Raw genomic sequence first — 27,971 nt, 5'->3', positions numbered from 1 at the left:
TTTTAAATTGTTTCTTCATTTAACTAGGGAAGTCAGTAAAGAACAAATTCTTATTTACAATGACGGCCTACCCCGGCCAAACCCGGACAACGCTGGGCCAATTGTGCACTGCCCTATGGGACTCCCAATCATTGCCGGATGTGATGTAGCCTGGATTCGAACCAGGGACTGCTGTGACGCCTGAGATGCCATGAGATGGCCACTGAGATGCCATGCCTTAGACCACTACGCCACTCGGGAGCCCCAGGTGTGAGTTACACTGCGGCCTAATCCTGCCTTCCTAACAAAGGTCCTGCCCCCAGGTCACGTGAACAGGGAAATGGTGCCAACAGCCTTATCCACCTCCATGCCCACTGGGGCTAATGATGTTGATGGATGCGTTCTTTGTCCTGTGAAATCCCTAAACAGGTGTAGCGAAATGCTTGTGTTCCTTGCTCCAACAGTGCAGTAGTATCTAACAATTCACAAGAATACACGCATCTAAAAGTAAAATAATGGAATGAAGAAATATTAGATTGAGCAATGTCAGAGTGGCATTGGTTAAAATACAGTAGAATAGAACAGTATGTACATGTGAGATGAGTAAACACTGCTAACTTTAAATGAAGACCAGAAAGTGGCTGTGGAAACTAGTGACAACCCTTGTAACGCTGCACTTGTAAACAATGGGTGGTGGTTCAGAATCAACCCGAGTCAACAGGCGCATTAGAGCGGATCACTTTTGTGAAGACATTGACCAACGTTGGTCACCGACTTTTAAAATGTGTTGCAATATGGGTATAAAAATTGTCTGACTTGCATGTCGACTGCATGAACTTTACAAAAATCATGTGATCAACGGTCATGCAGTTTTTGAAGTTGCCTTGGTTTTGATGAAGTCGCCTTCAAGTCGCTGCAGTTGCTTCCGACCAACTGCAACATGCAGCCATCCAAAAGGATACCTGCTTTGCTTGAGGTAACAATTTAATCATTACCATATAAAACACATGCTGATGAGTGACATAGGAAGCAATGTGAATTGTGTTTACTAAGATGAATTAAGTAACAAGCCATTCAGACCAGCCTTCCTGATTGAACTTTCATAAACCACAGTACCAGTCAAAAGTTTGGACACACCTACTCATTACAGGGTTTTCTTTATTTTTACTATTTCCCACATTGTAGAATAATAGTGAAGACATCAAAACTATGAAATAACACATATGGAATCATGTAGTAACCCAAAAGTAGTTAAATCAAAAATATATGTTCTATTTGAGATTCTTCAAAGTAGCCACCCTTTGCCTTGATGACAGCTTTGCACAATCTTGGCATTCTCTCAACCAGCTTTTTGAGGTAGTCACCTGGAATGCATTTCAATTAACAGGTGTGCCTTGTTAAATGTTAATTTGTGGAGTTTCTTTCCTTAATGCGTTTGAGCCAATCAGTTGTGTTGTGACAAATGAGGGGTGCTATACAGAAGATAGCCCTATTTGGTATGGCAAGAACAGCTCAAATAAGCAGAGAAACGACAGTTCATCATTACTTTAAGACATGAAGGTCAGTCAATCTGGAAAATGTCAATGTTTCTTCAAGTGCAGTCGCAAAAACCATCAAGCGCTATGATGAAACTGGCTCTCATGAGGACCACCACAAGAAAGGAAGACCCAGAGTTACGTCTGCTGCAGAGGATAAGTTCATTAGAGTTACCAGCCTCAGAAATTGCAGCACAAATAAATGCTTCAGAGTTCAAGTAACAGACACATCTTAACATCAACTGTTCAGACTGCGTAAAATCAGGCCTTCATCATCGCATTGCTGCAAAGAAACCACTACTAAAGGACACCATAGTAAGAAGAGACTTTCTTGGGCCAAGAACCACGAGCAATGGACATTAGACCGGTGGAAATTTGTCCTTTGGTCTGATGAGTCCAAATTTGAGATTTTTGGTTCCAACCGCTGTCTTTGTGAGACGCAGAGTAGGTGAACGGATGATCTCCGCATGTGTGGTTCCCACCGTGGAGCAAGTGTGATGGTGTGGGGGTGCTTTGCTGGTAACACTGTCGGTGGTTTATTTAGCATTCAAGGCACACTTAACCAGCATGGCTACCACAGCATTCTGCAGTGATACACCATCCCATCTGGTTTGTGCTTAGTGAGACTATCATTTATTTTTCAACAGGACAATGACCCAACACACCTCCAGACTGTGTAAGGGCTATTAGACCAAGGAGATTGATGGAGTGCTGCATCAGAATACCTGGCCTCCACAATCACCCAACCTCAACCCAATTGAGATGGTTTGGGATGAGTTGGACCGCAGAGTGAAGGAAAAGCAGCCAACAAGTGCTCAGCACATGTGGGAACTCCTTCGAGACTGTTGGAAAAGCATTCCAGGTGAAGCTGGATGAGAGAATACCAAGAGTGTGCAAAGCTGTCATCAAGGCAATGGGTGGCTACTTTGAAGAATCTCAAATGTAAAATATATTTTGATTTGTTTAACACTTTTTTGGTTACTACATGATCCATATGTGTTATTTCATAGTTTTGATGTCTTCACTATTATTCTACAATGTAGAAAATAGTAAACCTAAAAACCCTTGAATGAGTAGGTGTCTAAACTTTTGACTGGTACAGTATATTTGTGTTGACAAGAACAGCACGTAACACCTCAGCTGACATTCTAGGAAAAAGTGATATTTATTAAAATCCCAAATAAAACATTCACACAAACACATATTGATTAAATATGTAAGAATAGTTCATCACCCCTCAGAAAATGGTTAAAAGCATTAGAGGTCACACATTCTATAAAGCATGTTGATGATCTGTTATTTGGGCACTACACCATACTAATAACTGGTTATTAGAGAGGCACAACATGCCACACCTCAACTTCACTTGTTTCCTCATATTTTGGGAAGCATCCCATTCAGTGGAAAGGTTCATCATAGAAAATAATGAGAGAGAAAAAATTGCACACGTGTACAGAACAGATAAAAAATACTTTTGTGCCTGTATCTATAAGAAGTAGTTGAAAGCTGAAAAACCAACTAGAACACCAATGAAGAGTGCGACCCCTTGTGCACCCACTAACTTTAGCCCTAGCAGGGATACATCTGTAAAACTGGAGGTAGAAGTATATTCCTGAGAAGTAAAAGACAAAAAGCCTCATTTATACTCTGAATTTCCAAGTACTGTACATGAAAACAAAATAGTTAACAAAACCAAGGCCGGTATGTCAACCTAGTGCTTCCCCAAATCTCACAATACTATTATCGTCATTAATATTATGACTGTTATTATTAATATGATACATGTCATCATGTAATCTCTGTGCTAGGTTTCTATATCATATTTTTAAAAGAAAGAACTTAAACGTGAAAACAAAGTTAGTCATATCTACAGCCATCCAAAGCCTTTTCAGAAGTGTTATCTATACAGGTTAATTCATAGAAGAATTGTCACAGCATAAGGCATCTTGCAATTACAGCAGATATTTTATCATAACATTTCATTTGATTTAATCTCCACATATGTTTTGGTTGTCCCTGCGATATACTATCTACCAAACAAATAGTTAAAGCAAGTGGTAAATCTCATATCAAGGCTGAAAATTCATGGAATGATTCTGATTAGAAATAAGTAGGTCTCTTAACTTTGGTTGAGATGAAGAAATGGGGGGGGGGCTTGCAATCAAATATCCATAGGTCAAAAGCAAGTCATTTTTTTCAAGAGAATACTTTTGTACGCTAGCTATAGGGGCCCCAAAAAACAACCATATCCATCCCTGAAACGTATGATTGTGCGCTGTAACAAAGAAATCCACCCGGGGGCAGCATCCCAGAGCAATAAAATAAGTATTCCTGACTAAGGCTTCCCTGGTCTCCATTGCATGTTGCCAAAACAATCCAAAGTAATTATCATCAGCTATGATAGAGGAAAGATTAAAGGTTTAATATGATTGTCTGCAATAATCTATCCTTCCAACCATTATTTATCAAAAGCTGAATTCCCTGACCACAATCATAACTACAATCTCTTATCTCTGTCAATGCATTGTACAGTATAAACCCAAGTCATGAAGCGCAGCATAATATATCACACTTTAAGATATAACCGCAATATACTACTTCATTAAGGTACTATGTAATGATCTTACAAGAGACATAGTCTAATCATAGTCTTTGAGGTAGAGGGGCTTCATTGTGGAAAAATAGAACACACGAGGTATACAATGTTGTAACATCTCCTGATTGTCACTACAATGAATTCAAAAATCCACCCTCGCTGAGGATTCTGAATTCGGAAAAAAAAGTACTGAGTGTGAATCCATGCAGTTTCTTGAAGATGCAGAAACAACCTTCGTAGTAGCTGTGGTACCTTAGCAGTTAAAATGCAAATATTTCTGAGCGCTACAAATCAATGGATATCTGATAAAAATTGATATTTTCCTGATGACCAGATGGTCAGATGTTGCCTTGGGGACAAGGAGGTCAAAAGGTGAATTTGAAGAGCAGTGCTGACCCAAAGACAGGAATTGATTGGCTGTTTCCACCCCAATCCTTTACATAAGCAGCGCTACATAATGCAAGCATGTAGCTAAATTCATAAACGCTTTGTTGTTATGAAGATGTCATATCAATGTGTAGGTGCTTTTAAGACAGGATTTCAAGCCCCTAAGTAAAGCTACTTCAACCCCAAACCTCTGTTTTAAAGTCGCACTATTGCAGAGCTAAGAATTCCTACACCCATCAATCCCCTACTAAAAGCTAAGTAAAGACATCCAAAAGAGCATCTAACTTCAGAGTGAAAATGATCCCTCTACTTATAAAAGTACAGAGGACCCTGGGTAATTGATGAGACAACCGGATAGAAAACTAAATTCTAAAACTAAAAACAAATTGTTTAAACGGGTCATGAAAGAAACAAAACACTCAAACCAGCAAATACAGTTGTATAGTTTGTAACTATGACAGAAACATAGAGCAGTGAAATACAAAGTGATTGTTTTACAGCAAGCTGGCGGACACCTGAGAAAAACCAACATGTCTGCACATATAAGTCCCAATGAGCATTAACAATTCCTGTTGACTTCCACCGGGAGAAAAAAAAGGTATCTTGCATCGTGACCACAGAGACTTATGAACCTGTGTCTGAGGTACAATTAATAGAAAATCTTAGCAAAGATTGATTTGTGTGCAACTGCATTATGCAAATGTAGAGGTTTTCTATAACATGAGGTCACAATGTTACTTTGTTATGCCCTGAAGAAATAAAATCTTTAAAGCTTTTCTACTTAAAATAGAAGATATTTAAAATGTTCTGCTTTATAGAATCCAAATATATATTTTTTGCAATGACTATATTGTTAGATGATAATTATTATAATAATAATAATAATAATAATAATAATAATAATAACGATGAGAATAATAATGTTAAAAATAAAATAAGTTTAATTGTGAGTCAGTAGCTGTGTTAAATGTGTAAACAGTGCATTACCATTCCAACCTATTATTTTTATTTTGTTCTTAGATAATCACTGCATCTATGTAGAAATAAATTATTCACAGGCTGTGCATATATCGTAATCATATACTGGTTCTTCGTTGGGTTATTCAAACTTATTTTGGCTAAAGAACAGAAGAGGGGAGAAGATATGAGAGAACCTGAGATAGACCACTTGAAGTACACTGAGTTTTAGTTTGTGTTTTGCTGTATATGTTTTTTTGGCATAGGCTATTTAGAAAATGTTCTTTTTTTTGGCTTTAGTTTTGGCATCAAAAAGGGAAGGGTCCAGAGTTGTTAAGATGATGGGTTGATTGAGGTAGGTGTGTAGGGGAGCGGCTGGGATCCACTGCGCCCACCCGGGGCTTTGTTGTTACTTGATGATCCAGAGGGGCCTGACGAGGCTGACCCTGCTGCCTGAGCAAAAAGCAGACCTGCATGAAAAAAAACAGACTTACAGTAACATTTGTCAAAAGATAGCAAGTTGAAAGTTCAACTTGTGTTTTCCTGACCTACAAAGGTCCAATGTTGTGAGTTGCAACAAGTCAGGAATGACAGTTGTAGTAACACAAGAGTGTTGTAGACTGACTGGTGACTCACCGGTGTACATGACTCCATTGAGCTCCACTGACATACTGATGCTGCTCATGCCATTTGTGGTGAGATTGAGAGCGGAGTCCTGCCGGCCATCTGAGAAAACACACACAGCATGTAACGTACACAGCATTCATAGGTGATGTTTAAAGCTGCAATCAGCAGTTGAAACAACAAAGCGTTTTCCCTGCGACTGTTTCCGTAAAAAGCTGAGGGATGGGGGTGGAGAAACATAACCACTCTCAAATTCATAGACACCGATATGGATGCAAGGACAGACCATCCATATCAAAATTATAGTTTAGCCATGTTTTGAGGCTATATAGTGTTTGTTTACATTCATTTTGTTTACAAATCTGCTGAAGGGTGGCCCTGGAGTTGAGAGAGAACTTGGACAAATACAATGGCACAATTACACTTGATATGTGGACTGACAATTTTTGAAAAATAGGATACTTGTTTACAAACATTGGAGTAAAACATGCTTATATTTCAGGTTGATTGGGTATGACAGTTAAACTAAGCTCATGATGCATTTATATGTTATATTCTTCAAGAATCAAATGGGTAAATATCCTTAAATTATATGTACAATTATATGTGGTGAAGTTATTAATTGCACTTTGGATGGTGTATCAATACACCCAGTCACTACAAAGATACAGGTGTCCTTCCTAACTCAGTTGCCGGAGAGGAAGGAAACCACTCAGGGATTTCACCATGACTTTAAAACAGTTACAGAATTGAATGGCTGTGATACAGGAAAACTGAGGATGGATCAACAACATTGTAGTTACTCCACACTACAAACTTAATTAACAGAGTAAAAAGAAGGAAGCCGGTAAAGAAAACAAATACTACAAAACATGCATCCTGTTTGCAACAAGGCACTAAAGTAATACTGAAAATGATGTGTCAAAGCAATTAAAAGTTATGTTTGGGGCAAATCCCAATACAACAGATTACTGAGTATCATTCTCCATATGTTCAAGCATAGTGGTGTCTGCATCATGTTATGGATATGCTTGTAATCGTTAAGGACTGGGCAGTTTTTCAAGATAAAAAATAAACGGAATGTAGCTAAGCACAGGCAAAATCCTAGAGAACCTGGTTTCAGTCTGCTTTCCACCAGACACTGGGAGATGAATTCACCTTTCAGCAGGACAATAACCTAAAACACAAGGCCAAATCTACACTGGAGTTGCTTACTAAGACAGTGAATTTTCCTGAGGGGCCAAGTTACAGTTTTGACTTCAATCTACTTGAAAATCTATGGCAAGACCTGAAAATGGTTGTCTAGCAATGATCGAAAACAGATTTGACAGAGCTTGAAGAATTTTGAATGGAACAATGGAAAAATGTTGCGCCAATCAAGGTGTGGGAAGCTCTTAGAAACTTACCCAGAAAGACTCACAGCTGTAATTGCTGCCAAAGGTGGTTCTACAAAGTATTTACTCAGAGGTGTGAATAGTTCTGTAAATTAGATACTGTATTTTGTTTTCCAAAAATTTGCTAACATTTCTAAAAACAGGTTTTCACTTTGTCATTTTGGGGTATTGTGTGTAGATGGGTGAGAAAAAAATATATTTAATACATTTTGAATTCAAGATGTAACAACAATTTGGAATAAGTCAAGGGGCAGGAATACTTTCTGAAGGCACTCTAAACTAATTAACTAACTGCACAACCTAATTTATAAACAAACAAATTCATTAAACAATCTAACACGTACAAATGGATATCTGAATAAACTAACGACGTGAACAACCCTAACAAATGGAACAACCTAATATATTAAACAAAGTCACTGTACAACCTATTATATAAACTGCCTTGCTGAACTATACATACAAACAGCCTGAACAACCATGAAAACACAACCCTACTACTGAAGCACAGACACACACACACACACACACACACACACACATTTCTGTGTAGACTTGCAAACTACTGTTAAATAGACAGAAAACACATAAGAGAAGAGTTGAGGGGGGAAAAGCTACATAGCTTTAGGGCATTTCCATGAAATAGTACTCATTCCTTTGAACAAAAACAACAAAATGTCAAGGAAAATTCCCCAGCATTCTGTACTTTTACTAGACACTGATAAGAGGATAAGAAAGTTCTGCTGTTGAATCCTCTACGTATAGTGTCTGTATGCTGCTGGGGCACATTGGATGTGCAAAATGGGTCAATATACGCAATTGTTTGACATGGCCAGTTCAAGATCGACAATTTTGCTTCAGAACAGGAGGCCTGATCTACATGGCATAAATCCCCTTTTAGGACTGTACTGTAGACCAGTGTTTTCTCAGATGATGGGTTGAGAACCACTAATGGGTTGTGTGGCCAGTCCCTGGGTTGTAGCTAAAGGCTGGGTTGTGGCTTAGAGATACGGTTTTGTCTAATGTGGTGGTTGTCAAGGAGAAATTGAAAGGCCTTCATTAGCTAGGTCACAATGTAAAAAAGTTTAGGAACCAATGCTGTATTTGTATTTACTATGGATCCCCATTAGCTGCTGTCAAAGCAGCAGCACCTCTTCCTGGGGTCCAGCAAAATTAAGGCAATTTATACCATTTTAAAACATTACAATACATTCACAGATTTCACAACACACTGTGTGCCCTCAGGCCTCTACACTGTGAGTGACATACTTTGGTTATTAACCATACTAAGACATATGTTATTTTACCGATGGGCTGCAATGGTGGCCCAATATTGGTACCTTCAAATCAAACTTTATTTAAAGTGCATCTAAAATTGCAACATTCTTTACCTTGGTTGTTGATGCGGATGTTCATGGGCATCTGGGCGGTCATGGCCAGCAGGTTGTGCTGCAGCGCTCTCTGCAGCAGTCGCTGGTGTTCCTCGGCAGGCAGAGCCATCTTCTTCTCCGGGGGCTCGCCCGTCTCCAGTCTGTCCCTCAGCTGCTCCAGAGCCGCTACCTGGGCCGCCATGGCTGCCTGGGCCGCTGCCGCCTGCACCACTGCCACCGAGTGACCCGCCAGAGGATGCCCAGACATGCGGCTCATGCCGGACAGGGGCTGACCGCCCTCCTCTTCTGCAGGGCAAACATAGAAGTTTAGAATAGGATAGTGTTGATGTGGTGGCATTTCAAATAAAATGTGTGATGCTATGGGTTACTGTTCACTTCAACTGTTCTGTGGTAATCTGTATGAACCCACCCAACACTTTGTGGTTGTGTTCGTGTTATGGTTTACTGTTCACTTCAATCTGAATGATATGAATGAACCCAGAGAAGAATTTAAATTAAATAAAACAAACTTCCTAATTTCAATGCAGCATAATTGTCCTCTAAAGATATCTGAGCAAAACCCGTTGCTCTCCTACAACACCTTTCTTGATTTTCTGGATGGGAGTGAGAGATGCTCCGTTGGTGGCCACGTTCATCCCCATGTTCTGCATGGACATCTTGGGGGAGGACAGCATGGTGGGGGTCCCATTGGGGGAGTAGGTGAAGAGGGAGCTGCCGAAGCTCTGCCGGCGGCCCTCCCGCCGGTTACTGTCGATAGCTGCCTGGAGCTCATTGGGGTTGCTGAGGCTCCTCTTGTCACATTCATATGGGTACAGGTACTTCATGTATCTGTGAAAACGTCATTTCAGTTGGTATTAGGAACATTATGAAATCATGTGAAAAACACTATTACAATGGATAAGTATACCTTGAAACAAGTTTACAAATTGTGTGTGTGTGTGTATCACCAGGGGTTGGAACTGGTTCAGGGAACGGAACAGAAAACCAGAAAATAATCAATTTAGAGGAACAGAACCGGGAACGAAAGTGAATTACACTGTTCCAGAACAGAACGGTTATTTTAAAAGCATGGGAACCGGTTAATAACATTATTTTACATTACAGCATTTTTTTTCAGTCCCACAAAAAAACGCAACAAAGCCGATGCAAAGCACTCACTTATTCCAGTGTCTACCTGAACATCTTAGCCAGTGAGTGTTCGTGTAGGCTACCTCCCCCTCCAACATATAGTCTACTGTAGCCTACTGACGTACAAGTGGGGTTCAGAAATTAGAGAGATTATTTATTAGAGAATAATGGATTAACCTTTCAATGCTAGTTAAGGATACTGTAGTTATGACGTTTCACATTGGATTTGTTAACTACAAAAAGGTAAGACGTGTTTATTTTTTTTAAATTCTGGTGCCGCTCTGGTCCAACGTTAAGCCAACTCTCTGAAGTTCAAAGACATTCAAAGTTCCTTCATGAAAGCCGCTCCTCCGTAGGTATAATTCTGTGGGACTAATTTCAGATAATGCATGTCACAACAAGATGCCCAGCGCTTCAAGCCAAGCCTCCTCCTCCACCACCAGCTCCTACCACCTGCAAAACGTCAATCGCATCTCGCACCCTACACTTGTCTATCCAATGCATGTAAATAGCTTGCCCGCTCCATAGCAAGCTGCTCTATCCGCACAGATTGGTGAAGTAATTTAATTTTGCGCTAAATGTTTTTTAAAAAGTTGATTTCAGAGGTTTAAAAAGGATCAGAAAGGAACGATATAAACAGTTACTTTGTTTTGGGGTCGAACCAGTTCAGAACTTTATTTTGCTGGTCCAAACAGTGGAACGGAACAAAATTATGTTTCTGTTCAGAACAAATTATTGGAAAATTATTTTTGTTCCAACCCCTGGTACTCACTGTGTCCTGAGAGTAAAGGCAGCACTGGTAATTGAGGTAGGCAGGTTGAGTCCTTTAGTGATCTCTCTCCACAGCTTCTTGTTGATGACCTCCACCAGGCCTCCCTTCTCTGTCACCAGCTGGTACAGCATGTACAGGTCCAGGACCTGCTTGGCCATGATGGGGATCCTGTTCACAGGGGTTCCTGGAGACAGGGAAAAGACAACTCACTGCCTGTGCTTACACCATACTCTTTTGCTAGGTTTCTCTTTTGATATGTTGCTATGAAATTGAGTGCGAACTGAGAAAGTCTTCTAGTAGTTTGAAACGATTTGAACGCTTCAGGAGTACAAGACTACATTCAATGGGTGTGGCTTTGGTGACAGAAATGTCATGGTCTAATGGGGAGAGGGTATTGTTTTCCTACAGTGTCACACCTTTTCTGAGCACACAATACTTCAATACATAATACATTTTACATTTTAGTCATTTAGCAGACGCTCTTATCCAGAGTGACTTACAGTAGTGAATGAATACATTTCATAATTTTTTTCCCCCCGTACTGGTCCCCCATGGGAATCGAACCCACAACCCTGGCGTTGCAAACACCATGCTCTACCAGCTGAGCCACACGGGACCGTTGTCAATGCCATGTCTGTTTTACTCTTGTCATGGTATTGGGTCTTATTATCCTTTCAAATATGTGACATCTTTAACAATTAAGAAAGCTTTTAAAAAAAGAAATGTTTCTCCTTTGTCTTTTGTCAATTCCCTATATTGTCCCTAGAGGGCAGTGTCCAATTATTAGAGAAACTATGCACGCAGACCCGCCCATACATTTGTTTGAGAGCAAACATACTGTAAACATCCAATACTGGATTTTCCACACTGACTATCTTGATGTTTATTTATATTTATTGTTATTACATTCAACATGTTGGCCTTATATTTCCAAAGTAGAACTCATTTGTGTATCAACATTATACAATGAAATGCATGAATAAAAACACTACATCAACCCACAATGTGACTGCTGACTACTCTCCATGGTGTTTCTCTGCATCGTTTTGTAGATACAGTCTGACTATGTTTAATAAAATGAGCTTGTGTGTAATTGCCATGTTTTGAGGGAGCAATTCACACTTGGAATGCTGAACCGAACCAAACGCCATAACTGAACGGAGCAACATACAAAAACTCTGGAGCCTAAACATATGCGTAAATACATTCCTAACTCAATACATGCACTCTTGTGTACGCTCTACTTTTAGACGCGCTGGGAACAGTGAGGGATTGGCAATCATCTCCAAATGAATAACGATCCACCCATGGAGGTGAAAGCTGAGAGTGGTGTTTCATATGTCAATGAAGGGGGGAGGGACGGGGGGTTTAGAGCAGTGGTTCCCAACTCCGGTCCTCAAGTACACCCAACAGTACACATTTTGATTGTCGCCCGGGACAAACACACCCGATTCAACTAATCATCAAACCCTTTGAGTTGAATCAGGTGTGCGCTTGTCCGGGGCTACGATCAAAATGTGTACTGTTGGGGGTACTTGAGGACTGGAGTTGGGAACCACTGGGCTAGAGAACAGAACACTGCCTCCCAGTACTAATCCACCAAGGCAAACAGTACAGCCTTCCAGTCTCCATCGAGTCATGGCGGTTATTGGCATTGATGTGGCTCTGCTAGATCGAGGGACAGAAAGGTACAGTACTCTATGGCACATACGACACTCCCTCACCTCTCTTTTGCATGAAGCTGAATAGATCATCCAGAAACTCTTTTCTCTTGGGGTCGCCATCTAGTTCATAGAGCTGTTGAGGAGATGAGAAGAGGGGAGGGGGAAGAGATGAAACAGGTTACAGCTGGGAGCAGATTACCAACGGGGGTTGAGAGCCATTATTGCCCCAAAATGGAGGATGGAGCCTCAGCCTCAGAATGCCATCAAGTCGAGAGAGGAGGCCCAGTTTGATGAAAACCTGATGTGGCCCTGCTGCTATAGCTGAGAGCTCCGGAAAGCTCAGTGAAAGTTAACAGTAAAAGTGGATCACATGCTCAGGGGAATACAGTGGGCTATTGAGGCAACTTCAATTGCGGTATGAAGATTATTCACAACAGTCTGATTCACACTTGCTGGTGTGAAAAGTATCTTTTGACTGGCTAGAATGTCATACAAATGTGCAGCTTACAAACCAAATGTGTACCCGAGGTGAAATATATATATGTATACCTGCTACACAAGGTTCTTCATCATTACAACAGCTCGACCAGAGCACAAAATGTAAAACTCTACTCTGGTTTGGGAGTGCTTTTTTCAGGCTCTTGTTGTGTAACCACAAACAGGCCATTCTCTTTGTGGCATTTAGCGCTCATTAGTGACGCCAAGCTGCCGTAAGATCTTATTATCAGAGGGATGGGGGGCTGGATGATTAGGCGGGGAGAGCGGTAATGTAGGGCTGGAGGCAAGGCAAGTCTTAATTACAGGATGCCTGCATTTCGAGGAGTGCCATGCCATAAATCTTCAAAATGGCTCCCCTCAGTCTCTCTTGCTCTTTCTCCCTCTCTCACAAGTTTGTAATAGATCTCCCCCCCATGCCTCCCTCCACCTCTTCCTCCTCCACAGCGCAACCGCCGTGTTCTTCCTTTTCCTTCTATCCAATCCACACCGGTCTGCTCTGCCAGCATTCCTACTGTAGGCTCCTGAGATAGGCCTAACCTGCCTGGGAAAAGATCATCGCCTTGACAATAGAACTGTCTGGACAAAATGAGATCACATAAGTTACAGCAAACATATACAAGAGGGCATATCTGTTTGCCACAGAGCATCTACAGTTGAAGGCGGAAGATTGCAAACACTTAGGTTGGAGTCATTAAAACTTGTTTTTCAACCACTCCACAAATTTCTTGTTAACAAACTATAGTTTTGGCAAGTCGGTTAGGACATCTACTTTGTGCATGACACAAGTCATTTTTCCAACATTTGGTTAGACAGATTATTTCATTTATAATTCACTGTATCACAATTCCAGTGGGTCAGAAGTTTACATACACTAAGTTGACTGTCCCTTTAAACAGATTGGAAAATTCCAGAAAATGATGTCATGGCTTTAGACGCTTCTGATAGGCTAATTGACATCATTTGAGTCAATTGGAGGTGTAACTGTGGACGTATTTCAAGGCCTACCTTCAAACTCGCTGCCTCTTTGCTTGACATCATGGGAAAATCAAAAGAAATCAGCCAAGACCTCAGGAAAAAATTGTATACCTCCACAAGTCTGATTCATCCTTGGGAGCAATTTCCAAACGCCTGAAGGTACCACGTTCTTCTGTACAAACAATAGTACGCAAGTATAAACACCATGGGACCACGCAGCCGTCATACCGCTCAGGAAGGAGACGCATTCTGTCTCCTACATATGAACATACTCTGGTTCGAAAAGTGCAAATCAATCCCAGAACAACAGCAAAGGACCTTGTGAAGATGCTGGAGGAAACAGGTACAAAAGTATCTATATCCACAGTAAAACGAGTCCTATATCGACATACCCTGAAAGGCTGCTCAGCAAGGAAGAAGCCACTGCTACGAAACTGCCATAAAAAAGCCAGACTACAGTTTGCAACTGCACATGGGGACAAAGATTGAACTTTTTGGAGAAATGTCCTCTGGCCTGATGAAACAAAAATATAACTGTTTGGCCTTATTAATGACCATTTATGTTTGGAGGAGAAAGGGGGAGGCTTGCAAGCCGAAGTGGGGTGCTCCCTTCCAAAGTTGTGGCAAAATGGCTTAAGGACAACAAAGTCAAGGTATTGGAGTGGCCATCACAAAGCCCTGACCTCATCCTATAGAAAATATGTGGGCAGAACTGAAAAAGCGTGTGCAAGCAAGGAGGTCTACAAACCTGACTCAATTACACCAGCTCTGTCAGGAGGAATGGGCCAAAATTCACACAACTTATTGTGGGAAGCTTGTGGAAGGCTACCTGAAACGTTTGACCCAAGTTAAACAATTTAAAGGCAATGCTACCAAATACTAATTGAGTGTATGTAAACTTCTGACCCACTGGGAATGTGATGAAAGAAATAAAAGCTGAAATAAATCATTCTCTCTACAATTATTCTGACATTTGACATTCTTAAAATGAAGTGGTGATCCTAACTGACCTAAGACAGGGAATTTTTACTAGGACTAAATGTCAGGAATTGTGAAACTGAGTTTAAATGTATTTGGCTAAGGTGTATGTAAACTTCCGACTTCAACTGTGTGTAGTCAATAGGGAGATTTGTGTGCTCTCTTCATCTGGTATAGGATACCCTTTTGGCTTCATAGCTTAACCAGGGGTCTGAGACATGATGTCTGGGGGCCCAATTGTATCCAGCCATCTAATCTAACGTGAACCTCAATGAATTCAGTCAATTCTGGCTTGGCAATGTGATAATTGATATACTGTGAGCCTGTACTGTATATTGAAAATAATATTTTCTTATAAAAACAATGGGCCATTCGCTAAAATTACTTTGGAGTCCCCTGGTTTAGACTGAAGATTAGCACGAGATTCATGTCAAAGAAAAGTCATTAGCTGGGCCAAGCCATAGCAAAGGGTTTGGAGTACCAGTGGCGGGTGAACAAGACAGTTGGAGAGGTTGTGGGACAGCAGCAACCACTCTGAACAAGATTACTGACACCATCCCTGACAAGCAGAATCAATTTACTTAGGCAAAGCCATGGAGCATGCTCCTCTTTCTTTAAACAGTTAACTTTCCTGACACAAGTTACTAGAGAAACCCACCAATCAGGTTCCCTTCCCCACCCCCTCTCTCTATCAACCACCACTCCCTTTAGTTGGGCCCCTCTCTCTCGTATTACTGGATACAGCTGCATCCTTTTCCCAGGAAACTCTTAGAGACCCCCCACACACACACACCCATCTAATCCCCCTCCAAACCAGACCCCCCACCCCTCCCCCACATACCTCTAGTAGAACACATCTGTTTATCTGGGCTGGGTGGGGTTTGGGGGCTACAGGTTGTCACATCAACCTAAATCTATAGTATACACACTGATAGGGCGTTGACCGTCTCCTTGTGTGCGATTGTGTCGCAAAGAGCTGTGTCAATGACATTGGTGGTGAGCATTACAGTACATTACTTTTATGTGTGCCCCAGTGATACTGCGGCAAAGTAGGCAGGCGTTTTAGATGTAACTTTTAGTAGCAGGGAGTTTTAACGTGAGCAGCTTTCCTGCCAAACCAGATTTCCTTAGATCCACCCAGAATGTTACAATGTGAATAGGCAAACAGATAGTCAGAGACCACTTCAATGCATTGTCTGTGCAAACTACATAAAATGGTTGAGCGCACCATGTTTATTTAGCTGTTTCCAATGTTTCTTCATTCGTAACTCTTGGATCATTGGACACAAGATAAGCAACATGTTCATTTCTGAATGCTCTAACTACTGTGTGCAGGTCAAGTTTGTCGTGTGCCTGTTGGGTTAAACACACACACACACAAAAAAAAAATCTGTTTCATATCAAATATCATGAATAATTCCAGCGCAGGTAGCTGGAATTGGTACTCAAATCAGTTAAGATAAACAACAGCAACTGGAGTCCCATGCAAATCATCATGGCACCGGGTGAGAAGTGTCACGTAGCACATAATTGGGCCTAGCGATTGAACCCTATCCCCACATGGACATTGAGAGGGAACTGCATTGAGCTGATGTGTCACACAAACACTTACCCATCCTTTCACACCTGACAATCACCTCCGGGCAGGGCTAACACACACACACACACACACACACACACACACACACACACACACACACACACACACACACACACACGAGTGGGGGATGGGAGGGAAAGGTCAGGAGGGGGAGGGAGCAAACATGCAGCTCGACTTCACCAGTGTGAGAAGGTTCTGGATATGGTTTGTGAACATCGGTACATGATCGCTCTTATTCAAATAGTGCATTGTTCCTAGCTGTATCCCTCCTATGCTAGCTTTCTGCGTTTTCACATGGCTGTCAAGTGAACAAGGACAGTTCAACACCACACTGTGGTGCTGGCTGTTCCCTTTCACTCATTATCACACTCATACACACTCAACTCAAAGAGATATAAAACCACAGTTCCAAATAAGAAACCACATTAATGGCAATGCATCACAGTGAGGTAAGGAAGCTAAAGAGCTAACACTACGCTAGCTGAGTTTGCTAGCATTGAATTAAAAGAACCAACCGTTCTGAATTTATCAATTTGAGTTGGCGTGTAGAAACAGATAAATCATTGTGTTGAGTATAATACCCTTATTTTATAATACCCTTATTTTATTTTATGCTACGGCCTACTATATTATGTTACACAACTAAGAGCTTACCTTTTTTTTCCCCTAAGAAAAAAATTATCATCATAATTGTGTATATTTTGTGCCTTCTAGAGAATATTTCCACTCAAGAGGAAAATTATTTGTACAAGTCAAGTCAAAGTTTTACTGGGCTGCAGGAACAGGAAATTAAGACTACATGGTAGCCTGGCGGGTAGGAGCGTAAACGAAAGGTCACTGGATCAAATCCCCGAGCCGACATGGTACAAATCTGTCGTTCTGCCACTGAGCAAGGCAGTTAACCCCCAAATACAACTGCTCCCCGGGCGCCGATGACGTGGATGTCGATTTAAGGCAGCCCCCCCGCACCTCTCTGCATCAGAGGGGTTGGGTTAAATGCGGAAGACACATTTCAGTTGAATGCATTCAGTTGTACAACTGGTATCCCCCTTTCCCATAATCTAAGCTCAAGATGAAGGAACCAGCAAAGCATACTGTAGTTTGTTTTTGAAGTGAAAATAAGGAGCTAATACCTACAGGGTAAAGTGACTTGCAGAATATACCAAAGTAGTACGTAAATAAAGATTAACTTCTTCCAAAATCATCCCCAGTCTGTACCTCTTTCTAGTGTAGTGTGAAGACATAATTAACACAGTAAGAAAGAATTCACACTTGCGGATGGTCAATGAATGAATAGCAAAAGAAGTTCCACTCTGTATTTGAATGAGTCCGAAACTAGTCCATTTATGACTTTCCAGTCTGTCTCTCTCCTCTTTCTACACCCAAACAAATACAGAAACCTATGCATGAGCAGACATTTACTCATTTTTAAACCTGAGAACAAATTCAGCCTTTCTGAGCACTATACCTACAGAGACAGAACACACTGCCAAACACGCTCCAACACATCTTAATCCTGACTGAATTCCCGATCTTTAAATCCAAGATTCACCTTATGAACAGAGGGTTGGGGCACAATCAAAGGACTAAGACGCAGGGAAGTAAGTATTTCGTTGAACGGTGTATACCATGTGTATCCTGTACATAATAGAACTTAAAACTGAAACTGAAATACTCAGAAGCAAAAACAAAAGCTGTTTCTCGTAGTGAGTATTGCTGCATTTTCTAAGAACTGAAGAGAGTTGAGAGGACAGTCAAAATAGTTTCAAGGAATTGATTTGTGTGGATTAAGAGTAATGGTGATAGCACATGTAATATGTTTGAATTCTGCCAATTAATGTAGTCAATAAAATAACTACATTTAAATTATTAAAGTAATCCTATATAGGGCCTATGGCAAAGTAATAATCATGTATTTCGTTGTATACATTTACATTTGAAGTGAAAAGAGACTGAACACCACTTGACGATACATGACATGGAAATAGAATGAACAATATTCAAATGATACATGTATCCCATTCCCACTAACCCCAGCTGTTCTTACATACAGCCAGTACAGACTTTGATGATGAATGTAGAATAGTTGGTAGCTTGTGAGAGCCTCTACATGGCTAACTGCATGGATGATGTATTAAAGGCCTATCCTTACTACACTTAAATGATAATGCCAGAGAAGCCAATGTTTGGAGGATATATTGGCATGGGTGTCGTTAGGCTCGAGACGAAGTTGAGGCCTGGCAAACCGTGCCAATATATCCTCCAAACAACAGCTTACCAACCTATTCAAATAATGACTGACATCCTTTCATGAAAAACCCTATTTAGATGAATTTATTCATACCATTTCATCATTCCACGAGATATAGTCCTGATACAAATCTGAGGTTGCTACGCAAGCCATCTGGTCGTTCGTCCTGTCGGTTTGGTTGCCAGAGAGGCGACCCAGTTGTGACGTCTTTTTGTTCTGCATTGTCTTGTTTTGCACGCTCTGTACAAAATAATAAAATGCAGTACAACAGGATCTTTCTTAACGTAGCTCTTTATTAGCTAGCTACAACTGGCATGTTCACCTATCTCCAACCATGATCAACTGACCATGACCTAACCATCTGGGTGGTCTTAACCAATCATAGCACAGTAGGATACGGCGGTAAAATGCATCCAATTATAATTCAGTATGTTCACATGTATGAATATTACATCCCCCTTCTATTAAAACAAAAGAAAAATGTTTTACATATTCTAAGCATTTCTTTTGAATACATGCTCTGCAGTTTGAACTCAAGGTAAGTAACCATTGATATTGCATACTACGCCAACTGAATCAACATAGACTCTGAAACAATGATCCAACATACTGTTACGTTTCGAACAAGGGATTCTCAGCAACTCAGCTTTCACTGTAGAAATGACATCTTAACATTTCAACAAATACAATACCAAAGCATTTCAAGTGAACTTTCAATAACAAGTTTACAGTCTGGAACTCTTATGACAGCGATCCGCCTAGACCCTTTGACATTTCACAGGTCTAGGACAACTCTGGGCTTGACCTCTCTTCCTGACCTTGTGCGATATGATGCTGAGCATGCTTCTGTGTCAGTCAACAGCTCTTGTGGTGTTGCAGGTAAGTGTGGTGTATGTTGTGCTGTGTGTGTGTTTAGTCCATCACGTTCTCTTTCAGGGGAACAGTTCATCTCATCAGTGTGTTGTTCTTTTGTGTTCAGTAAGTGACGACGATTGAGGCGGTACACTGCTCCTTCTGCGGTGCGGACGTGATATGAACGTTCAGTGTCAGCTGGCTGGATGACGACTGCTGGTTTCCAGAGGCCATGCTCCTGGATTCTAACTGACTCTCCGTCGATCAGTGGTGGCAGTGGTCTAGCTGACCTGTCGTAGTATCGCTGTTGTTGTTGTTGTCTCTGTGCACGTTTTCCATGCATTTCCCTGTAGCTGACGACCTCAGGTTGCAGCTGCTGGTTGGTGCTGGGAAGGGTTGAGCGAAGTCTGCGGCTCATCAACAGCTGGGCTGGTGATTTGAAATTGTCAACTGGAGTGTTGCGGTAATCAAGGAGACTGAGGTAGGGGTCTCTCTTGTCTACTTTTGCTTTGTCCATGAGTTATTACTTTGAGGGTAATGTGGGCTTGTGGTGACATGTGTAAACTCCCATGCTTTTGTGAAGGATTCAAACTCATTTGATTTGTAACAGGGCCCATTGTCAGATATTAAAGTCTCTACAATGCCATGCCTGGCAAAGGCTGCTTTCAGCTTGTGTATCACAGCTGCAGATGTGGTGCTGTGAAGCTTGTCGAGTTCGAAGTATCTGCTGTAGTAGTCCACTGTTACGATGTAGTCCTCGTTGTTCCAGGTGAACAGATCGGTTGCCACGACCTGCCAGGGTCGGTCTGGGATACAGTGAGGTAACATTGGCTCTTTGGTGTTTGAGGGGCGTCGTTCAAGACAGATGGCGCATTTACCAACAATGTCCTCTATTTGTTTGCACATTCCGGACCAAAACAAAATGTCCCGTGTTCTGTTTGCACTTTTCCATGACCATGTGTCCAGCATGGATCGTTGTCAAAATCTCTTCTCTGAGACTGGTAGGAATAATGATTTTTTCTCATTTCAAAATGATTCCGTTGATCTGTGATAGTTCATCACAATGGTTCCAGAATTCTGAGACGCTCTGAGGGCATTTTCTCCTCTCCTCAGGCCATCCATCCTGTATGACTTTCCTCAGCTGTGTGAGTTGAGAGTCCTTTTCTGTTTCTGCTTGGATCTCCTTCAGTTTTGTGTCACTAACTGGTAAGTTGCTGTACACAGTGTGCACTTGCATGTCCACGTATCTCCAACCATGATCAACTGACCATGACCTAACCATCTGGGTGGTCTTAACCAATCATAGCACAGTATGATACGGCGGTAAAATGCATCCAATTATAATTCAGTATGTGTACACATATGAATATTACATGCATCTATGGATGCGACCCAATTGTTTGTTCTAAATTTCATACTGGCTGGCAATGTTCTTATCCCTTGCTTGCTAGCTAGGCAACTACGGCTAACGTACAGTCACGTCAAAAAGTGCAGCCAGAATAATAGCAAAATAGCTGCATTTGCATTTGTTAAAGCTGTTTTCTAGTGACATTTATTTGGATACATTCATAAGAACAAGCTAATGATGCGCGATTTCACCTGGCATAGAAAATGCACTCTCTCATCAGAACACGGTTGTTCAGAGGAGCTAGCCAACAACACAGCTAACACAATCACTTCAAACTGAAGCTGGAAAGACAGCTGCATTTCGTTTCATTTGACCTGTTTTCTATTGACATTTCTTTGTTTATATCAATACAAATTAAGCTGATTCATGACTTCGACTGGCTGAGAAACGCTGCCTGCCTGTCTGTCTCGACTCCCGACCCCTACACGTACATTACTATGGGACAGCTGGAGATCTAATTTCATTACTGAAACAATGTTGCAAATGTCAGAGAGACAGACAGCAAGGTTTAAACAAATCTCCGCTATTGAAAACCAATTTCTAGTCTAAAAAAAAAAAAAAAGGGAGATAATGTCTAGATGCTTTTTATGTGGAGATAAAGTTTATAAATTGTCTGGCTGGCCTGAAGAGACAGTGGATTGCGCAGTGAGATGGAACAGAGTAAAAAGGCATTTCAACGTCAGTTTTAGCCAGTGGTAACTTCTGGAATAGACACCGGCTGGAATGCGATTTTTAACCAATCAGCGTCCAAGATTAGACCCACCCATTGTATAAAGTCTAATGAATAGTATCATGTTTATAAATGACAAAGAAGGTAGGGCAGAACTGTGAGCAAGCTGCAGATTCATATGGCAGCAATGTGAGTGGGTGGGGAAATGTTTTATTGGCACGAACAAGAACAGGTTCTAAGAACAACAGCATCACCTAACAAAACAAAGAGGTCCTTTATATAGATTGGAACCTTTCCACACTACATTACTACGTTAGAGACTGATAAGCGTAATTAACCCCAAAAAAGCCCAAAACTTCTGCTTAGCAACGAGATAAACATCTAATAACTATTCATGCTCAAGCTGGAAGCATTTATTCAGCGCCAGTGGAGATGAAGTGATAATGTTGTCTCTAAACGTTGGGGAGATGGAGACAGAGATAGGAGCGAAACTCAGGGTTCAAGCCAGTGTCACGAAACAAACCAAAGCCTGCGTCACCTAACAGGACCAGCAGACAATCTGGAGGGAACAGAAGACGTTATGTCTGGAGAGAAAGGCTCCAGTTGTTTGTGCAGCAGAGGGCTGGGGTAAGGCGCCTCAAGTGTCAATCGGAATGATTGATGGCTTGGGCTATGAAGGTAATGGTTGACGACAGCCCAGGTCCTGCCCCCTCAGCAGCCCTTTCCATAGGGCTCTTTAGGGAAGGAGATGTCCTGGTCGCGTGACCAGACCATCCAGATCAATAGGTTGTATGGGTGAACGTTTAACCTCTGCTGACCCTTGATTTGTCCTCTCCTTGTCAGCTGTCCTCCCCCATGTTGTGGAGATTGAGTTAAAGGACAAAGAGAGGAACCATGGAGGTGGTAGGAGGTGTGCTACTCAGCCTGGACTTGGCAAGCCCACCTCCTACCAAGACAAAACAGCTGACAAAGACCCACCATTGTCATATGAAGATCAGGGGGAGTCATGACACTGTCCACTGTTTTGACTTGAATCCTAAACATCTTCCAGATGTAAATGATATCCAAACAAGGTGTGGCTTGTTAATCTCACACATCATGCTTTGTATGAATGACACGCTCATAATGGGTCTTTACGGATTAAATTGTAAATTCATATTTTACCCTACTGACATTTTCCTATCACACCAATCTATTTCAAATAAGGTGGATTCAAAAATGCGAGGCAGTGTGAAACACTAATACATAGCTTTGTATTATTGCACAAGGTCACATTCTAGGCTTTCATACAGTAAGAAGGTGGGGAGTACCAAATGGAGACAGAGTTTAAGCCTTGTATAGAAATGTATAGATTAGACACTACAAAAGACACAAGGCATCCACAAAGACAGATGTATGGCTTGAGAAGTCCAGCAATGTCAACCCTTTTAGTTTTTTAATTGCTTTAAGCCAATAAAGGAAATGCAAGTTGTATAATCTCAGTCCACTCCCTGATAATGTTTTAGCAGACAACTCACGGTTATTCCTAAATCAAATCAAGTTATGAAGAAATACAAGGCTAGACTTTTCAGATAACTAAAAACACTGTATATAGGTGCCTTCTCTGATTCAGAGGGGTTGGGTTAAATAAGGAAGACACATTTCAGTTGAAAACATTCAGTTGGACAACTGACTAGGTTTCCCTTTCAAACCAAATACAAAAAGGTTCAAGCACCAAAATGGGAACACGCAAAAAAGTGCTGGCCTTTATGCAATCTTTGTTTACATTCCTGCTACTAGCTACCCCCCTTCAACTCCATATTGTGCGCCTGCCAATTCCCAGAATTCCCTTGGTTGCACAGTTCTGACATCAGCTGCACAGCAACTAGAAGCTGGACACTTTCCAACACTCTACATCATAGCCAAAGGCCAGTATTCACTACACTTGTACTGCTTGGCTGTTGTTCAAACTGTAACTCCTCCCTGCTCTCTCTCTCCCAGACACTTTAGTTACATCCCTTCATTTCTCCTTGATTCAACAGGAAGACTTTAATAGGGCTTCCCATGTCGCTGTTTTTTTGGTTTTCATTCCATTGTTTTTTTGTGGGATGCCAAGTTCCATTAACCCTGTTCTTTCTTTGTGTTAAATGGAGCATGTCGCATACCAAAAGGTTTCCCAGGGCACTTTAAGGCAGATCTGTAGAAAAATTCAGTTGTCAAACTGTCTTCAGCATATGCTCCTCCAATGGTCTGTTGTGCACTATACAAAATGGTTGGGTCACAAGTAAATGCTGTGCGAACTGGACGCAATACTTCACTGACCTTGCTCCAAGTTTTGATTTCATTTATTTATAAATCAGGCCAATGGACTACATTTGTATGAGCAAACCTTTATAGGCTAAATGGTTTCAGAGAGACAAACTGTTTTACAGTGGTTACACCAAAGGCAAAAGGCTTAAGTCACATTTGAGCAAAACTGTGTGTGTTACAAGGATGTTTCACTAATATTCAGAGTCATTGGCTGATCAATATCATGTTTTTAGGATTTAGGCCTAAATGTAGAAGTCTGTTAGATTATATTAAAGGCTAAACCTCAGGATATAGTGAAATTGTTTTTTTTAGACAGTTCATATTTTTTTCGAATGAAAAAATGCAATTGTTACAATACATAGACAGCAGCTGGTAAACACCAAGTCATACAAAATACATAAAGGTTGGAAAAATACTGAGATAAGCTAAAGAGCAAAACTGCAAGGCAGTTTGACACTAACAAGTAGGCTGGCCTAGCTATAGGCTGCACGTATTTTGTCATTTGAGCGCTGACTAAACAGTCAGGAAGAAACTGTTAACACATTTCAGAGGCGAACATTAAGGAATGCCATCGGTATAGGAGTTGTATCAGCAGAATTGTGCTGGCGAGCAATCCCAATAAGTGGCACTCTGTATTGGCTCCAATTCACCCTTCATTTCCTGTGGTCACTGCCCTTCCCCCATTCCATGTGTGTGCGTGCAAATCAATATTTAATGCCAACTCCCTGATAATAGGGAGTGCAATGAATTTTTAAAGAGATACCCTCTTTACTGTCCATCTGTGTTCCATCTTCCCTGCTGTGTGTATTTAAAAATACAGAAGAAGAGAGACAAGAGTGGGTACAAAGGTTTTTTTTTGCTTCTGGAGTTTTCTAGCCTGAGAATGGTAGTGTAATGGGAGAAGGTTTAGGCAATGGACAGTCGGCAGGTCAACACAATTATTTCTGAAGCACTCTCCGCCTTGTTTGTGGACAAGCAGCAGATTCCCCTTCAACACAATGACTGTTGTGATTAGGCAACTTTAAGGGACGTGGTAATTGTTATCCTAAAAGGCCCAAAAATACAAAAATCCCAGATAGTGGTTTCGTCTGGAAATCGTTAAGTTAAACGCTAATCATTTTACTTAAATATTTCTCTCTATTTAAAAAGTGCTTGCAATGATCTTTGAATTGGACATGTTTGTTATAGAGGTCTGAATACACTGCATGCTGTCATCATAATTCAAACATGTTTCAAGGTGTTTGAACAAATAGAAGAGGTGAATATGTATGTCTACACACTAGCTGCAGGGTTAATGAGTCAGTTCTGAACAGGGAGGTAAAACATGGAGTTTACCCTCTCATGGTTCTAAAGTGCATACATTTTATGCTAAATATTTTGCTGTGCGACCTAGACTTAATTTAAGAGCAAAAGTGCGCCTAGAAAAAGGTAAGATTCTAGCTTTAATATTTTAGAATATCTTTCATTGTGCTCCTAAATTCCTTTGCGTGCGCCTACATTTTCCAACTTAGGCACACACGTGTTCCTTGTAAAAAAAGGTCAGTGTAGAGCCCTGCCTCTGGTGAATGAGCACCAAGGCTGCTTCTGAAATGGCATCCTATTCCCTACATAGTGCACTACTTCCTGGACAAAAGTAGTACAGTGAACAGGGTGCCATTTTGGACATAACACAGGTACATTTTCACTGTGGAAGTAACCCCAAAAGCACCAGGTTCTCATGTGATTGTGTTAATGGATGGTTATGATGACCTATGCCTTATCAGATGTCAAATAGTAACAGATACATGTAGGCCTACAGGTTGGTAGAGAAAAAAAAGGTAAAAGATTCTCCCTCGTGTTTGAGGGAGTAAACAACTCCGAATGGAAAAAGAGGGTCGGGTAGTAGTAAAACAAGTGCTGTCATATAAAAATATCTGTGGATAGGTGTATGTATAGGTACCAGGGGGTGGGGGTGGGTCTCACTAAAATAACACAGCTCAAATGGCACTATACCAGGGGCAAATCAGTTAAACTGGCAAACATTATCCACCGCTGGTATAATTTGATATCCACCCAATGAATCATTTTTTTTAGTTCAGCTGCCTCTGGCAGATATATTCTATCAGGGGCTACTGGCAACCTGCCTAGAAATGTTGATTCATTTATGACCACATATTTTATCAGACCTCCGCCCAGACCACACTGAGGCTGATTTAGTCAGACCTTTCTTCAGCCAAGAGGATAGACACTCCTGTGTTTCATGATCAGGTTTGACTAAAGGCAAGCTATACACTGGCTGTCATGTAACATGGACACCCATAATACGCTCACCTGAATGTCTAGTTTGTATGTAGGGCCCAGATATCAGATTGGAATGGTTCCAACTGGCACAGACTGATAGAGACATGCAGCATTCTGAGAGGGTCTGGGTCCAGAATGGGCAGATTATCACTCTCCCTCAGGCACATTCCAACTGCCTCCACCCACCTACCCAAAATAAACTCTACAGTCTTAACCCCTTCCTCCCCAGGGAGAGGCACAGACCATCACAATACTCAGCTATTATCGTAAGAAAAACATATTTAACTGGGGGAGAAAAACATACGGGCACTCTTAATTATTAACTGTCAACAATATTCATCCTTTCTGAGGTGACCGTGATATAACTCGGATCATTTCAGCAACACTAACCATGATTCCATCCACAGTTTTTATGCGAATAAAGTCATACCGTACAAAATAAAATCCCGACAGCTGTGATGGAAACAGGAAGTTTCGATACAATTTTATAAATGCCGACAGATCATTTGTTTGTTTGACACTGTGGGATTTTTTTGTGTCTGTAAAATGTATTATGCGAGAAATGGCGGTGGAAATGCCTTTATGTGCAAATATTAATATAATAACCATCGTATCGAAGTAAACTTGGAGTCACTCGATGATATGGTGTGTGTGGTCCTCCCACTACGACTCGGTAAACCATGCAGTTTGTCAGGCTAAAGATGAAATAAGATGAACTTCACAGGGTGGTGAAAGTGCACAGAGCTCCTTTCCAATAAATATCGAGGGTCTTAATCTTGTGACATGACGATCGATGATTGACAGCCGTTTGACAAATAAAAATATTCTCTCTTATCCATAATAGTCTCACCATGTAGACTGTATCCGCAAGCTGTCGGCTAGAGCGCACGCGCCGAGACCAGAGTAGGCACATTTGCTATTTGTGACAAAACTGTAGAGTTGAAAATGCGATGGAAACATATTGAACTTTAGATTTTTTATTTGGTACATGAAAACTTAAGGGAAAAGGTACATTTTTCAGGACTACGTCATCACATGCTGATTTTTATCTGCAACAAGACAATTTGGTGGAAATCCACCACTGGAGGAAAAACGTGAATATTCACAGGGTAATCCGTCGCCAATTGGATGGAAACCTAGCTACTGACATTTCCTGATAACATGTACTACAACATGACAAATGCAACACATTTTGCAGTGGGTCTTATAACACAGTCAAACATTTGTTGAAAGCAACAATTTAAGTAACATTAAAAGGCACATATCCTTTTAGATAAACTCTTAACACGTATAATTATGGTTAAAAGAAATCTAGTTAGACTGTAATATGACCAAATACACAAACTCCCCTATACATTACCACCCTTTGTGTGTCATTATTGCATAACTTCCGAAGTCTGATCAAATAATGACAATCTGTGTTGCAAACCTTGCATTTCCCAATTTTTCTAAAATACGCTGTGGCAGCGTTTACAGCCGTTGGCTTATGTAGAAGTGCATATTTCTGACAGCTAGGCATGTTAGTGCGAACAATCATGTTTTATGGTTGATAATACTTTGTTTTCATACCAGATCATATCATTTAGGTTTAAATAATGCAATTGAATTCACAGGTTTAACCTATTATTTTTCCACAACTAACCTTTAGCATTAGCTAACCTATGCATTAGCATTAGCTACAATGGAAACATATGCATAAACAATGTGGATGCAGGACTGCCCTGTGTCCTGCACATGTTCTTT

The 27,971-nt window shown here is 41.0% G+C and overlaps 1 protein-coding gene across 4 annotated transcripts in view; it reads right to left on the bottom strand.

Annotated features, from left to right (window-relative positions):
* Window positions 1–5,415: 5,415 nt before the first annotated feature.
* The window catches only part of LOC115158117 (AT-rich interactive domain-containing protein 3A), a 63,395-nt gene continuing 40,839 nt past the window's right edge, over window positions 5,416–27,971 (bottom strand). For all 4 annotated transcript variants that reach the window (XM_029706672.1, XM_029706674.1, XM_029706675.1 and 1 more), the window contains 6 exons: window positions 12,488–12,560; window positions 10,764–10,947; window positions 9,444–9,691; window positions 8,864–9,148; window positions 6,091–6,180; window positions 5,416–5,924 (listed from right to left, as the gene is read on the bottom strand). In XM_029706672.1, the coding sequence (XP_029562532.1) occupies window positions 5,788–5,924; window positions 6,091–6,180; window positions 8,864–9,148; window positions 9,444–9,691; window positions 10,764–10,947; window positions 12,488–12,560 (1,017 nt within the window). In that variant the 3' untranslated portion in view covers window positions 5,416–5,787. The remainder of the gene's footprint in view (window positions 5,925–6,090; window positions 6,181–8,863; window positions 9,149–9,443; window positions 9,692–10,763; window positions 10,948–12,487; window positions 12,561–27,971) is intronic.

The sequence above is a fragment of the Salmo trutta genome, chromosome 22, assembly GCF_901001165.1.
Source record: "Salmo trutta chromosome 22, fSalTru1.1, whole genome shotgun sequence".
NCBI lineage: Eukaryota > Metazoa > Chordata > Actinopteri > Salmoniformes > Salmonidae > Salmo > Salmo trutta.
This window is presented reverse-complemented; position numbering and strand designations above follow the sequence as displayed.